This window comes from Rutilus rutilus (assembly GCF_951802725.1).
Source record: "Rutilus rutilus genome assembly, chromosome: 8".
NCBI lineage: Eukaryota > Metazoa > Chordata > Actinopteri > Cypriniformes > Leuciscidae > Rutilus > Rutilus rutilus.
Window position 1 is genome coordinate 30,373,146 of NC_140222.1, and position 15,882 is coordinate 30,389,027.

General features: G+C 40.9%; 1 protein-coding gene and 1 long non-coding RNA gene across 3 annotated transcripts in view; both read right to left on the bottom strand.

The window, feature by feature from the left end:
• LOC311296170 overlaps positions 1 to 6,005 on the bottom strand; it is a 30,032-nt gene extending 24,027 nt beyond the window's left edge. The window contains exons 1-2 of the long non-coding RNA XR_014628504.1: positions 5,845 to 6,005; positions 4,889 to 5,083 (exon numbers count right to left, since the gene is read on the bottom strand). This is a non-coding gene — a long non-coding RNA (uncharacterized lncRNA). The remainder of the gene's footprint in view (positions 1 to 4,888; positions 5,084 to 5,844) is intronic.
• A 1,840-nt stretch (positions 6,006 to 7,845) lies between these two features.
• On the bottom strand, positions 7,846 to 15,624 carry LOC311296161 (uncharacterized protein). 2 transcript variants are annotated; one of them, XR_014628500.1, is made up of 2 exons: positions 14,712 to 15,624; positions 7,846 to 8,594 (listed from the first exon to the last, which is right to left on the bottom strand). XR_014628500.1 is itself a non-coding variant. In XM_084417845.1 (2 exons), the coding sequence occupies exon 1, from the start codon at positions 13,401 to 13,403 to the stop codon at positions 12,483 to 12,485; it is 921 nt and encodes a 306-aa protein (XP_084273971.1). In that variant the 5' UTR covers positions 13,404 to 14,348; the 3' UTR covers positions 7,846 to 8,594; positions 12,436 to 12,482. The 2 variants fall into 2 exon arrangements, 1 of the variants encoding a protein (XP_084273971.1); XM_084417845.1 differs by lacking the exon at positions 14,712 to 15,624 and adding an exon at positions 12,436 to 14,348.
• Positions 15,625 to 15,882: the final 258 nt, after the last annotated feature.

Below are 15,882 nucleotides of genomic sequence, written 5' to 3' on the forward strand. Positions count from 1 at the left end.
TACTCCTGCCCTGAGAGCAGCGCGTAATACACTAAAATAAAAGCGATTTGAATCTATTGAGTACTCCTGCCCTGAGAGCAGCGCGTAATACACTAAAATAAAAGCGACTTGAATCTATTGAGTACTCCTGCCCTGAGAGCAGCGCGTAATACACTAAAATAACAGCGCTTTGAATCTATTGAGTACTCCTGCCCTGAGAGCAGCGCGTAATACACTAAAATAACAGCGATTTGAATCTATTGAGTACTCCTGCCCTGAGAGCAGCTCGTAATACACTAAAAATAACAGCGATTTGAATCTATTGAGTACTCCTGCCCTGAGAGCAGCGCGTAATACACTAAAATAACAGCAGTTTGAATCAATTGAGTACTCCTGCCCTGAGAGCAGCGCGTAATACACTAAAATAACAGCGATTTGAATCTATTGAGTACTCCTGCCCTGAGAGCAGCGCGTAATACACTAAAAATAACAGCAATTTGAATCTATTGAGTACTCCTGCCCTGAGAGCAGCACGTAATACACTAAAATAAAAATGATTTGAATCTATTGAGTACTCCTGCCCTGAGAGCAGCGCGTAATACACTAAAAATAACAGCAATTTGAATCTATACTCCTGCCCTGAGAGCAGCGCGTAATACACTAAAATAACAGCGATTTGAATCTATTGAGTACTCCTGCCCTGAGAGCAGCTCGTAATATAAGTTACTAAAATAACAGTGATTTGAATCTATCGAGTACACCTGCCCTGAGAGCAGCGAGTAATACACTAAAATAAAAGGGATTTGAATCTATTGAGTACTCCTGCCCTGAGAGCAGCGCGTAATGCACTAAAATAACAGCAATTTAAATCTATCGAGTACTCCTGCCCTGAGAGCAGCGCGTAATACACTAAAATAACAGCAGTTTGAATCTATTGAGTACTCCTGCCGAGAGCAGCGCGTAATACACTAAAATAACAGCGATTTGAATCTATTGAGTACTCCTGCCCTGAGAGCAGCGCGTAATACACTAAAATAACAGCGATTTGAATCTATTGAGTACTCCTGCCCTGAGAGCAGCGCGTAATACACTAAAATAACAGCGATTTGAATCTATTGAGTACTCCTGCCCTGAGAGCAGCACGTAATACACTAAAATAAAAGTGATTTGAATCTATTGAGTACACCTGCCCTGAGAGCAGCGCGTAATACACTAAAAATAACAGCGATTTGAATCTATTGAGTACTCCTGCCCTGAGAGCAGCGCGTAATACACTAAAAATAACAGCGATTTGAATCTATTGAGTACTCCTGCCCTGAGAGCAGCGCGTAATACACTAAAATAACAGCGATTTGAATCTATTGAGTACTCCTGCCCTGAGAGCAGCACGTAATACACTAAAATAAAAGTGATTTGAATTTATTGAGTACTCCTGCCCTGAGAGCAGCTCGTAATATAAGTTACTAAAATAACAGTGATTTGAATATATTGAGTACTCCTGCCCTGAGAGCAGCGCGTAATGCACTAAAATAACAGCAATTTAAATCTATCGAGTACTCCTGCCCTGAGAGAAGCGCGTAATACACTAAAATAACAGCAGTTTGAATCTATTGAGTACTCCTGCCGAGAGCAGCGCGTAATACACTAAAATAACAGCGATTTGAATCTATTGAGTACTCCTGCCCTGAGAGCAGCGCGTAATACACTAAAATAACAGCGATTTGAATCTATTGAGTACTCCTGCCCTGAGAGCAGCGCGTAATACACTAAAATAACAGCGATTTGAATCTATTGAGTACTCCTGCCCTGAGAGCAGCACGTAATACACTAAAATAAAAGTGATTTGAATCTATTGAGTACACCTGCCCTGAGAGCAGCGCGTAATACACTAAAAATAACAGCGATTTGAATCTATTGAGTACTCCTGCCCTGAGAGCAGCGCGTAATACACTAAAAATAACAGCGATTTGAATCTATTGAGTACTCCTGCCCTGAGAGCAGCGCGTAATACACTAAAATAACAGCGATTTGAATCTATTGAGTACTCCTGCCCTGAGAGCAGCACGTAATACACTAAAATAAAAGTGATTTGAATTTATTGAGTACTCCTGCCCTGAGAGCAGCGCGTAATACACTAAAAATAACAGCGATTTGAATCTATTGAGTACTCCTGCCCTGAGAGCAGCGCGTAATACACTAAAATAAAAGTGATTTGAATCTATTGAGTACTCCTGCCCTGAGAGCAGCGCGTAATACACTAAAAATAACAGCAATTTGAATCTATACTCCTGCCCTGAAAGCAGCGTTTAATATACTAAAATAACAGCAATTTGAATCTATACTCCTGCCCTGAGAGCAGCTCGTAATATAAGTTACTAAAATAACAGTGATTTGAATCTATTGAGTACTCCTGCCCTGAGAGCAGCACGTAATACACTAAAATAAAAGTGATTTGAATCTATTGAGTACTCCTGCCCTGAGAGCAGCGCGTAATACAGTAAAAATAACAGCAATTTGAATCTATACTCCTGCCCTGAGAGCAGCGCGTAATACACTAAAATAACAGCGATTTGAATCTATTGAGTACTCCTGCCCTGAGAGCAGCTCGTAATATAAGTTACTAAAATAACAGTGATTTGAATCTATTGAGTACTCCTGCCCTGAGAGCAGCGCGTAATACACTAAAATAACAGCAGTTTGAATCTATTGAGTACTCCTGCCCTGAGAGCAACGCGTAATACACTAAAATAACAGCGATTTGAATCTATTGAGTACTCCTGCCCTGAGAGCAGTGCGTAATACACTAAAATAACAGCGATTTGAATCTATTGAGTACTCCTGCCCTGAGAGCAGCGCGTAATACACTAAAATAAAAGTGATTTGAATCTATTGAGTACACCTGCCCTGAGAGCAGCGCGTAATACACTAAAAATAACAGCGATTTGAATCTATTGAGTACTCCTGCCCTGAGAGCAGCGCGTAATACACTAAAATAAAAGTGATTTGAATCTATTGAGTACTCCTGCCCTGAGAGCAGCGCGTAATACACTAAAAATAACAGCAATTTGAATCTATACTCCTGCCCTGAGAGCAGCGTTTAATATACTAAAATAACAGCAATTTGAATCTATACTCCTGCCCTGAGAGCAGCTCGTAATATAAGTTACTAAAATAACAGTGATTTGAATCTATTGAGTACTCCTGCCCTGAGAGCAGCGCGTAATACAGTAAAATAAAAGCGATTTGAATCTATTGAGTACTCCTGCCCCGAGAGCAGCGCGTAATACACTAAAAATAAAAGCGATTTGAATCTATTGAGTACTCCTGCCCTGAGAGCAGCGCGTAATACACTAAAAATAACAGCAGTTTGAATCTATTGAGTACTCCTGCCCCTAGAGCAGCGCGTAATACACTAAAAATAACAGCAGTTTGAATCTATTGAGTACTCCTGCCCTGAGAGCAGCGCGTAATACACTGAAAATAACAGCAGTTTGAATCTATCGAGTACTCCTGCCCTGAGAGCAGCGCGTAATACACTAAAATAACAGCAGTTTGAATCTATCGAGTACTCCTGCCCTGAGAGCAGCGCGTAATACACTAAAATAACAGCAGTTTGAATCTATCGAGTACTCCTGCCCTGAGAGCAGCGCGAAGGCGGGAGATGTATCATTTTGACCGTTGAAATATCGCGGAAAATTTGAACGAGTTCTGTTCTCGCATATCAATTTAACAGACAGCGAGGAAGCATTGGAAAAGCATGTTTTACACTAGTTACCCCATAAGCAGCTTTGTTTTGGTCGACTGATGAAACAGTCAAATCAAAATGCATACAATACGATATTTAGACGATGATTAGTTCTGTGCATTTTTAAATGTTCGCTTATTATCTTAGTAAACGTTAGAGGATGTTGAATTAACAAAATATAGTTGTAAATTCACTTACCTTGCAATAAATGCGTTCTCCCACGAACATCTGTCTTTTCTTCCGACTATTCCTCAAGAAATCCCTCCGCAGCGCATCTCAAATTCAAACGTCTAAACCCCGCCCTTGCTTCAGTTTCATTGGTTGAAGCTGTAAACCAATCATTTTCCTTTCTGCCCTCAGAACATGTTTGAGTAAGTAAAACTCCCATCTGCCTGCATGCACTCTGTGTGACTGTACGACTGCTGGCCTTTTCTTGCAAGAAAATACACCTCATCAAAGACTATTGGAAATGTTTGTCTTTTATTCAGTGATAGAATTCTGTTTGCCACCACACTCCTCCCTGAAGGTTCTCGAGGCGATAGTAAAGCGACTCAAATTTGGCCTTACTCGTAGCCCAGCCTCCCTCACAGTCATACCATTGACAAAGACATGGGCAACTAGAGTGGCTTGAATTTCATCGGAGACTGCTTGTCTTCTTGTCCTTCGTCGTCGTCCTCCTCCTCCTTCTTATCCCTCCTCGATCTCTTCCTTCATGTCTTTCTGGATCCATTGTTCCAAAACTCAATAAACTGATTTGGGCCCTTTTATCTATCTATTGAAGGATCTGATTGATGTGTGTTCAATTTTGACTCTTAGTGTTTCCACCTGGGTAATTGTGTGCTAACTGAGCTGAAGCTGTGCTGACTTGAGTGAACAATATTGAATGCTAGTGCTTTATACATGACAACATGGTGTAGGCAATGAGAAATGAAGGGATTTGTGTGTAGAGTTTTGCAGTGACAGTTCAACAAATCTGACTCATGTGTCAAAACAGGGAATAGTGTTTATAGTTTAGTGAAATGGGTGTGCTTTTTGATAAATGGCATTATGGTTTTGAAATTTTAGTTCAAAAGCCTGGTTATAGTGTTTAAGCAATCGAGAAAAACTGTAATATCATGCGGTAAGTTCAGCAATAAATGCAGAAGTGTTTCTCTATAATCTTACCCGCACAAACAGGCTCATAATCCCACTGCCCATTCTCTCCACATGTAAATGATTTGAAGGTTTCTTTTGTTTGAAAGATCCAGTATTTTTCAGTGCAGGTGATCTCCACACTTTCTCCAGCTCTGAAAATAGTTTTTCCCTCTGGGTTGATCTTTTTTACTCCGAATGTGGTTGACTTAAGCTCACAAGTTACTTCTGTACAAGACATAATTATGTAGAAATAAGGGTAAGAAGAGATGAAGCATAAAAATGTGTGAAACTGGATTTGCATGCTTTGTCTTTTGGGGAAAACAAATTATTCTGACATTTTTTTTTTTTTTTTTTATCCTAAAATGGGAAAAAATATAGCTTACCATAAATAGAGAACAATTTGAATAAGTCCCTAAATAAGTATAAGCACATTTTCTATTTTGAGAACTTTTAGACATATTTGCTAAACTGTCATCTGGAAATTAAGCAAGCAATTAGAAAGTAGTTATTAGTAAGTTTTTTAGCTGATTTTGTAGTAACCAAATAATAATGATCAGCAAATGCTGTTGCCTCATGATTTTCCCCAATAAAAAATAAAATAAAATAAAACGTTGATTAAAACCCAGAAAACAACATCAGCTGGACACTTACAGCATCAGAGGAAGAAAGTAAATAATCTCATTCCATTTTCTCAACTTTTACAAATATTGGTGTGTTGACTCCTTTCATCATTTAGAAAGGAATCTAACTAAGATCAAGCAAATATTTTTTTGAATGCTTTGGAAATATTACATTTTAGTTTATTTAACTACATACTTGCTTTATTTTAATATTCAGTTTTGAATTTAAGGTTAATGGCTATCTAATTTAAGAATGTTTCAGTGTGACACTACAGAGTTTCTTTGCATAATGAAAGCTATATGGATATAATGATTTTAGTGTTATTTCACATATTAATTGTTTATTATGTAATATTGGTGCATTACCATCACATTCTGGGTTCAGAGTCCAGCCAAATTTAGCACATCTGGGGATTCCCTCTCTAGGTTTGAACCCTGGTGAACATCTGTATTTTAATATGGCATCTTTCTGGTATTCTTGCATTTTCTCAACAACATCACCATTTGGTATTGTTGTGGAAATAATTCTATTCGAGAGGAGGAAGAAGACAAGTCGAGACCTTTGAAAAGTCAAAGTATCAAAAAGGTTTATTTCTTGCAAGCTAATTGACATTCACATACAGAACGCATCTGGTATGAGAAGGCAAAGGGCTAGTCCCCTTCCCCAAGTTATATACCCCTAAACACATCCTGGATAGGCTTCATCTGTGTCAAAGGATCAATACCTTAAAAGGAGACATCTCATTCCATTCTCTTTGTCTGGCGCATATTATATCTTAGACAGAAAACAATATCGTGGCTAGATACAAGTTCCTGTTTTTAGCTGCAGCTCTTCACACATTTTGCTTACATCTCTATTTTTGATCTTAAGCTACGCACATACTTTCACACTTGGAGCTCACAAAAGCTACGCACATACTTTCACACTTGGAGCTCAAAAGGACACTCGAAGTACAGAGGGTCACTTAAGTGCGTATAGTCTCTCTGTTACTTAGTCTCCTATAACTCAGAACATTTTGTCCCTGCAAGCTTGTCTTAACTTATGCTTTTCTAAAACACTTGATTACATATTTTTAATAACGTGCTTTAGCTTATATGAATATATTTCTTCAAATGCTCATGAGTACAAATAAAGTGAAAGATGTTAATACAAGTTGTACACTTCTAAAAGTAAAAAAAACCACATCTAAATGTAAAAGAACACATCTAAATGTAAAATTTCTATCACATTCCCACATCTGTTCATTCAAAGAACCAGGGCCGGATTATCCATAGACGGGATTGGGCGAGTGCCCTGGGGCACCAGCCAATAGGGGGGCACCAAGTGATTAAGATAATGACTAGACTTTAAAATATTTTTCATGTTTTGTATATATATTATTTTGCTGGAAGAGATGCAGATACAAAATGAACAGTTAATGATACAATATATACAGAGAGAATATTAATTATATCCATAAAGAATTGACCGTTCGCAAAACCCCGCCCTCGAATGGTCCTCGTCCAATCCTAGCTCAGCAACTGTAACTAAGGAGAAAGACCCCCGTGACCGTCAAACATTGCGATTTTCAGCAAGATGGTGAAACGATGCGCCTATGGCACCTGCAAGTCTGACACCACCAGGTACCCCAAAAGTTCATAGGGAGGGGTCGTTTTTTTTCGCCTTTCCAAAGCCCAAGATCCAAGCGGAAAGATGCCGACAATGGATTAAGACAACCCCGACAACCTCACTCATGGGCGTCAGTTTGGTTTGAAATGTGCTGGGGACAGAGACGCATTCGGAAGTGCATTTTCAGAAGTGCTGGGAATAATGACGCATTATTTATTTTTTTCTCTTTCGCGCAGGTCATGTTTTGAAAGACGATGTCCTGTAGCTTACTAATGTAAATAAATAAAAATGTATACAAAAATGTGATGATGTCCAACTCGTTTTATGAATAAGAAAGCCTTAAGTTTTCAAAAAGCATTAGACATGTGGGTTGACTCCACACGGTTCTCATGGGGTTTATACTAACGTGAAAAAGCTTTACGTGGCTTAATGTACCTAAACAACGATCACCAAAAAAAATCGAACCCAAAGTCCAATTATTTTGGACGTTAAGTTGGGGGGGGGGGCACTTCAAATGTTGTCACCCAGGGGCACTACACGGTGTTAATCCGGGCCTGCAAAGAACATACACAAAATTTGACATTTACTCCTCCATAATCATAGTAATTTACAACAGGTAAATTTTTCCCATGGTTACTTCATTTCTTAGTCAAACTCATGTTCGCTCTCATTCTCGCGTGCCTCACCTTCAGGCACTGTAACCCCAACCTCATACTCTGGGGCCCTTTGTATCATTGTTACATATTCCCCTTCAGTCATTCTAACCATCGTGGTATTCACTGCCCTAGCAGTGATTGTAGAAATACAATTCATAACACATGGGATCATCAAAAGCAAAATCAAAATCAAACATGCTATTGGCAAAACTGTACTTATCACCCATCTCATCCACCCCTCTAGGCCTGAAAACCAGTCACCTATCGAAGATGACATGTCTCCTGGGGTGGCTACAGCCATTTTCATGTGCGCTATTATGTCTGTTACATTTTGATCCTGTGAAAAGGATATAAGTCCTGTGTCTCTATGTATTGTTGGTCTCAGGGCCGGTCTGGTAGATATTATTAAACAGTTCACTGCAAGTCCCACGCCGTCAAAGCACCACAAAGTTCTTGTCACAGTTCTTATTACCCCTAAAATCGCTGAATCGTCCCGTACTATTGATTCGTCTTCTCTCCAATGATGATGATTTTCAAATTGGTAACCTACAGGATGGCATGCACCTCTGGTCAGCCTGATCACCCTGTTAGGTGCTCGTTAGCTGTGTATGGGATTCTTCTTCCGTTGCAGCTACCGCAGGAGCTGGCACTTTTCGACAGTGCGTCCCATGGATCCACGGAGCTCTTTCCTCGACTTTCACCGCAGTGTGAGTTGTCAGCAAAACCTGAAATGGCCCCTGCCACCTCTTTGCTCTCCAGTGCTTCCGCCTCAGATCCTTTATCAGCACGAAATCTCCTGGCCTGATGCTGTGCAGGGCTGTCTCAGCTGGCTCTGGAGCTGCTGCCTGGACCTGTTTTGAGATATCACAGAACACCTTATCCAGTTCAACACAATATTGCAACATGTCATGTTCACATAGAGTGGTGTCAGGCAGTGGTCTAGGATTTTGAGGTTCCCAGCCCATGTGAGGTGGACGAGCAAACAGAATCTCAAATGGTGAGAGTTGTGCTCGCCCCCTCTTTCTCATTCTCATATAAGTCAAAGCAATGGGCAGGGCCTTTGGCCATGAAAGCCCTGTCTCATCACAAATTTTTACCAGTTTGTTTTTCAGAACTTGGTTCTGTCTTTCTACCGCTCCGGCTGATTCCGGATGATAGGAACAAAAATGCTTCCAGGGAGTACCCAAGAAAGCTTCAACTGCTGAAATTGCACTGTTTACAAAATGTGAGCCATTGTCACTTGATAATTTCTCAGGAATTCCCCATCGTGGGACAATTTCTTGTAGGAGTAATTTCGCCACTCCTTGTGCATCTGCTTTTGCTGTTGGCAGAGCCTCAATCCAACCTGAGAAAAGATCCACGGCAACTATGCAGTATTTCTTTTTATCTGATTGTGTCAAGTCAATATAATCAAGCATTACATGTGAGAATGGTCTTGGCGGCCTGGGATGCCCCGCCTGTCTCATTGCCTGACCCCTGCCGACATTGTTAGTTCCGCAGATCAGACATCTGCTGCAAAAATCTGCTGCCACTGTGGAAAAACCTTTAGTAAACCAGTTATTTTGCATAATAGAAAACATTCCCGTCTTGGAAGTATGGTCCAAACCATGTGTTAGTTTAGCATATGCCTGAAAGAAATGAGAAGGTAAACACGGTTTATTATTGGGGCCCCACCATTGTCCATTCTTATACATACATTCTGCCTCTCTCCATTTTCGCTTGTCAATTTCAGAGGCGTGCTGTTGCATGGCCTCTATGTCACCTAGTTCCTCATTCAGCCGTGCTGCTGTGGTTATCTGAACAGGAAGCAGAGCCCCAGCCTTTGCAGCTAAATCTGCAGATCTGTTTCCTTTGGAAACGTCATCGCTACCCGAAGTATGGGCCTGGCATTTGCACACTGCTATTTCTTTTGGCAACAGCAAAGCATCCAACAATTGACTCACAAGCAGGTGATTCAATATTGGTTTACCATCTGCTTTCAGAAACTTTCGATGTCTCCATAATGAGCCAAAATCGTGCACAACGCCAAAAGCATACCTGGAGTCAGTGTAAATTGTAACACGTTGGCCACTTGCCAATTTGCATGCTTCAGTCAGAGCAACCAGTTCAGCAGCTTGTGCAGAAAAATGTGACGGCAGTGATTGTTGTTCAAGAACCTCAGTTAATGAAACTACTGCATATCCAGCCCTGTTTTTGCCAAGGTCATCCCTACTGGAAGACCCATCCACAAAAAGGATCATGTCACTGTTGAGTAAGGCCTCGTCTTTCAAGTCTGGTCTTGGACTACATATCTGTTCCAAAGCTGAAACACAACAGTGTGGTTCACCATCCTGTTCCGTCGGGAGCAGATTTGCTGGATTTAAAACATTACAACGTTTAACAGTAACGTTAGGCATTTCCAACAGCACAAAATTATATCTCAGCCACCGGGCTGCAGATAAATGAGAAGTCTTCTGTTCTAACAAAATTAGTGACACAGCATGTGGTACTAACAGTGTTAGGTCGCTAAAACCTACAAAATCTCTAGAGGCTATCACAGCTCGCTCTGCTGCAGCCACAGCTCTTAGACAAGCAGGGAACCCTCTTGCTACTGCGTCTAATCTCGTTGAGAAAAACGCCACGGCCCTTAACTTTCCTCCGTGTTCTTGTAACAAAACAGAGGACATGTAACCATCTTTCTCAGCTACTGTCTGTGTATATGATTTATCTGGGTTTGGAATACCAAGCGTAGGCGAACTCAGCAATGCCTGTTTCATTTCACAAAAGGCACTCTCTGCCTCTGTGGTCCATGTCAGTTTGTCAGAGGCTACCATTTCCTGACCATAAATTAACGCTGACAAAGGTCCTTCCTTTTCGCTGTAGCTAGGAATGAATGTTCTACAATACGAGGTCATTCCTAAAAATGACATCATTTGTTTCTTTGTGATTGGTTTAGGAATGTTTTGTATGGCTGTGACTCTTTTGTCAGATAATGACTTTCCATTTGCTGTCAACACGTGACCTAAAAAGGTAACTTTGGTTTGATTTACAGCTATTTTACTCGGGTTGACCTTGTGTCCCCGCTCTGCTAAGTAGGTTAACAATGTGATGGTAGCCTGCTTACAGATCTGTTCATTTGGACAGCAAAGTAACAAGTCATCAACATACTGCAACAGAGCCACGCCAGGTGGAAGTACCAAATCTTCCAAACTACGTTTTAAAGCTTCGCTAAAAACGGTCGGACTTTCACAGAAACCCTGCGGTAAACGTGTGAAGGTGTACGCTTTACCATTGAAGTTAAATGCGAACCAAAATTGTGAGTCAGGATGTACTGGAACACTAAAGAATGCATTCGCAATGTCAACCAGCGTGTAACATTTGGTGTCAGCCGGAATCTGAGATAAGATCGTATAAGGATTTTGAACGTTCGGAGTTCTGGCTTGTACTGCGTCATTAACAGCTTTGAGATCCTGAACGAATCTATATTGAGTGGTCTGGTTTGAATCACGTATTTTCTTTACTGGAAAAATAGGTGTACGGACAGGTGAGTCCGGACATTCAATAATGACCCCTTTTTCCAACAAAGAATTAAACACTGGAGTAATGCCCTCAATCGCTTCCTTTTTCAATGGATATTGCATCTTTTTTGGTCTATAGTCAGATTTGGGTTTAATTTGAACCGGTTCACAGCCTGCAATCAGACCCACATCATATTTATCTTTAGCCCATAGACAACTCGGAACTCCCTCCAACCCCTCTGGGATGACTGGGAGGTGCGATAAGGTCAGACTATCAAGTGTTGTTTCCTCCTCCCACACTGTGACTGCTCTCAAACCTCTCAATGTTTTATGACATGGTTGTTTAAACCATCCGGTACTTTCACTTTGGCAGATCAGTCTTTTTTGATCTATTATGACCCAGTCGGTCAGTTCATGGCATTTGGCCATGAAGGGACCTGCGTCACGCCATTCAGCCTTCACTGGTTTGGCCAGTGATATATGAGGCTGTGCATTTTCCACGTCATAAAACATTGCCTGTTTGTCAGTCAGTTTCACACTCAAAACACACCAGTGGTTTGTCCAATACAGATAATCTGTCTTTACATTTTCCACATCAACATTAAACCAACGCTGTGCATATTCATCATCAGGTTCAGTGCTGACATGTGAAGTACAGTGCAAATCTGTGTCATTTATAAATTCAGACGATGGCAACACTCTGTCATGAGCCTTTGTGGTTAGACACGTGTTAGAAACTTGCCATTCGTAGACAAACAAAGGGGTTTCCCATGTATCTACATGCAACATCCTCATGCCAGCAAAAAGCCCTTGAGTAGTACAGTGAACAGAAACACCCAGCTTACAGAGCAAATCTCTACCCATCAGATTAACTGGACACGTCTGAGTAATCAAAAAACAATGCTCAAATTTTTTCTCATCAATTGAACACTCAAACGGCGTTGAGAATGGTTCTGTGACCACATGACCCGTTGCACTTCTGGAACAGGTTGTTTTTCCAGAAAGTGGAATGGGTTTTGTCAATTCTGTTTCTTTAATTAGTGAGTTACTAGCTCCTGTGTCAAGCAAAAATAGTAATGTCTTGTCAAGAACATTTACTTCTATCATAGGTAAAGAATTATGAGCCTTATAGAAAACATTAGCAAGCACTTCTTCATTGCAGAGAGCAGAGTCAAAAACGAAAGGAAAATGATACTTATCTGATGAAGAGACAGGAGACCCGTTGCTCGCACCCCCCTCCTCTCAATCTGCTTGTTCTGGTCTGTAGGCTGCTTGTGGACAAGTGTCTCGCCAATGTCCTTTTTGTCCGCAGATGAAACAAGTGTCTCGATCTGGGCGTTGTTGATTTTGCGGAAAATGACGACCTCTTCCACGGCCACGTCCTCTGCCTCTTCCTCCACCACCTCTTTGGTTTTGTTGGTAGTGGTTTGGTTTGGGGTTGTTGTTTTCGTTCATGTGCAGCGCTATCAGAGCCAGAGAAAGATCTTTTTCTTGTTTGGTGGTTTTGACTGTCTTTTGCTTCTTGATGATTCCCTCGTGATGTCTCGCATGTCGTCTGATTTCTGCTGTAGAAGCCAATTGCCATCCAACACAGCTTTTTTCAATTTCTTTCGAAATTTCTCTGTCCAGTCCATCCATGAACAAAGTTCTTAAATAGTCGTCATAAGGATCAGATCCCACAGCCCCCGTAGTCGGGTCCGCTGGCGGTTGTCTTTTTTCTATACCACCATGGCGGTCAAAGCACTCTTTCAGTCGTAAGAAATATGCTTCAGTAGTTTCATCTTTTCCTTGAGTACATTGACGAACTTGGTGGATGTCCATCGTACGTGGAAATACTTTCTTTAAAGCTTTGACTCTATCATCGACTTTCTTTGCGTAGTCATTGTTCATCTGATGGTCGTATTCGACGTGTATCGGACGGGAATCTTCTGGCCAGTCGTCTGACAGTTTAGCCATGTGCACTGGTCCATATTTCAAAACCATTAGTCTCCACAGCTCACCAAGAGTCGGTCTGAATTCTTTGCAGAAAACAACTAAATCAGCACCTAATTTTGCCCCACCTGCTTCGATGTTTGGCAGGTGTTCAGAAGCTTGTTTCAGTTCCCCTTGGGTCCATGGCCGCATTACCAGAACTGCTCCATCTGGTCCGGCTACTTCGAGCATCGGTGCCTGAAAATCTCCATCGTCATCATCACTTTCACTCTTTATCTCTGTTTCTGAATCATCAGTCTGCTGGCTCTTGCGTTGATTTCGCAGGTTCGGTCGGCGCTTGATGCCGTCTGCCCGTCAACCTGGTCGAATTTTGGTTAAGTTTTCTTTTTGTATGTCTTCGTGAGTGCAAAGTTAAGTCTTTCATGTTTGCAGTTAGCAATTCTTCTAGGTCTTTGTTGCATCTCGGCCGCCTTCCTGTTTGATATGGAGCCCCAGAGCGCGTTGACGATGTGTCACCTCTCTTTTCCTCTGTTGCAACATATGTGGGCGGCGGTTCAGCTGGCTCACTGGCTTGCACTCCTCCTGCAGCAGCTCCGTCTAGAGTAGGATTGAGAGCAGGTGGGCGATGAGCCGGATACGCCCCGTCCTCCACCGTCATTTTCACGTATTGACCGAAAAAGGGAGAAGAAGAGTCAGCAATGCCACAACAGTCATCTTTAAGATTCTGTAGTGCTTTCTTTGAAGCATCCTGTCTTTCTTTATCAGAGTATAATGGTGCGATGGCTCGACAGACTTGTTTTTGTTGTCTGCGTGTTGCCTCTTCTAACCATTTTACTATGATTTCACCACATTTCTTGTAATTCTCTTTGTCTTTTTTCTTAACAATATGAGTCACCCAATTCACTTTGGTTTGAGTCAACTGTGACACACTCAAACCCCCGTTAAATCCATATTGTTTTATTAAAAACGGCACATAAGCATGGTACCAAGTTCCCATTATTCTATCCATGGCTTTGTACGAGCTTTTAGAGAAATTAACCCGTTCCTCCTCTCCTTTAGAACTTTTACTTCCCATTGATTCTACTTTATAGTATTTATATTTGCGTATTTAAATCTTTCTTCTCACGTGGTCAACACGTACTATATTTACTGTGTTAATTCTCCTGCCCAGCGTCGCCACCACGCCCTGCCTAAATCCGTCAATCTAGGACTTTCAAAAATGCCCACATCCGTCGATGCTAGGTCTTTTTCCCAGACAAGTGCCTTATTAAATATTTGGAAACTTACTTTCAGGCTTATTCCAAAAAACGCAAACTTGTCTAGACTTTTGAGAAATTTACTTTCAGTCTTATTCTCAAAATTCTGGCCTTTCTGGAAAAAGAATTAACACTGGCATTTTAAGAAGTTACTTTCAAACTTATTCTCAAAATCCTTTTGGAAGTTACTTTCAGGCTTATTCCAAAAATCCTGACCCTTTTAGGAAAAATATTCAATACGCAAATAATTTTCTTATTTACCACGTAAATAATTTTCTCTCACCGTGCTTTTTGCAGCTTGGTTCTTTATTCGGGATCGCGTCCACCTAGGCCTGCCGTGGTGTCTACAATTCTCCCGTCCCTTGCAGTTTAGCGTCGGGGTATCGGAGCCAGAGACTTCTTGTCTTTGGGATGATCAGTCAATTGCTTCATCCACGGAGGTCATCAGTTTTGCGATCCTTCCTCGTCGCCATTTGTTGTGGAAATAATTCTATTCGAGAGGAGGAAGAAGACAAGTCGAGACCTTTGAAAAGTCAAAGTATCAAAAAGGTTTATTTCTTGCAAGCTAATTGACATTCACATACAGAACGCATCTGGTATGAGAAGGCAAAGGGCTAGTCCCCTTCCCCAAGTTATATACCCCTAAACACATCCTGGATAGGCTTCATCTGTGTCAAAGGATCAATACCTTAAAAGGAGACATCTCATTCCATTCTCTTTGTCTGGCGCATATTATATCTTAGACAGAAAACAATATCGTGGCTAGATACAAGTTCCTGTTTTTAGCTGCAGCTCTTCACACATTTTGCTTACATCTCTATTTTTGATCTTAAGCTACGCACATACTTTCACACTTGGAGCTCACAAAAGCTACGCACATACTTTCACACTTGGAGCTCAAAAGGACACTCGAAGTACAGAGGGTCACTTAAGTGCGTATAGTCTCTCTGTTACTTAGTCTCCTATAACTCAGAACATTTTGTCCCTGCAAGCTTGTCTTAACTTATGCTTTTCTAAAACACTTGATTACATATTTTTAATAACGTGCTTTAGCTTATATGAACATATTTCTTCAAATGCTCATGAGTACAAATAAAGTGAAAGATGTTAATACAAGTTGTACACTTCTAAAAGTAAAAAAACACATCTAAATGTAAAAGAACACATCTAAATGTAAAATTTCTATCACAGTATTTCTGGTGCTGTGCATGTTATCTCTGTGTGAAAAGCAAGGGAAATAGAAATAGTTAAATATGTGTTTTAAATAAAGCTCAGAAATTTGTGATCATTGGGCGAAGATACAAACAAACAAACAAATAAACAATGGAATGAACCTTTGCACTTTGGAACGGAGTCACTCCATTCGCCCGTCTCTGTGCAGTGAATTTCACTACTTCCGTCTATCTTTTTGTCATTAGATACACACTCAAAGTGAATAACATCACCATAACTTC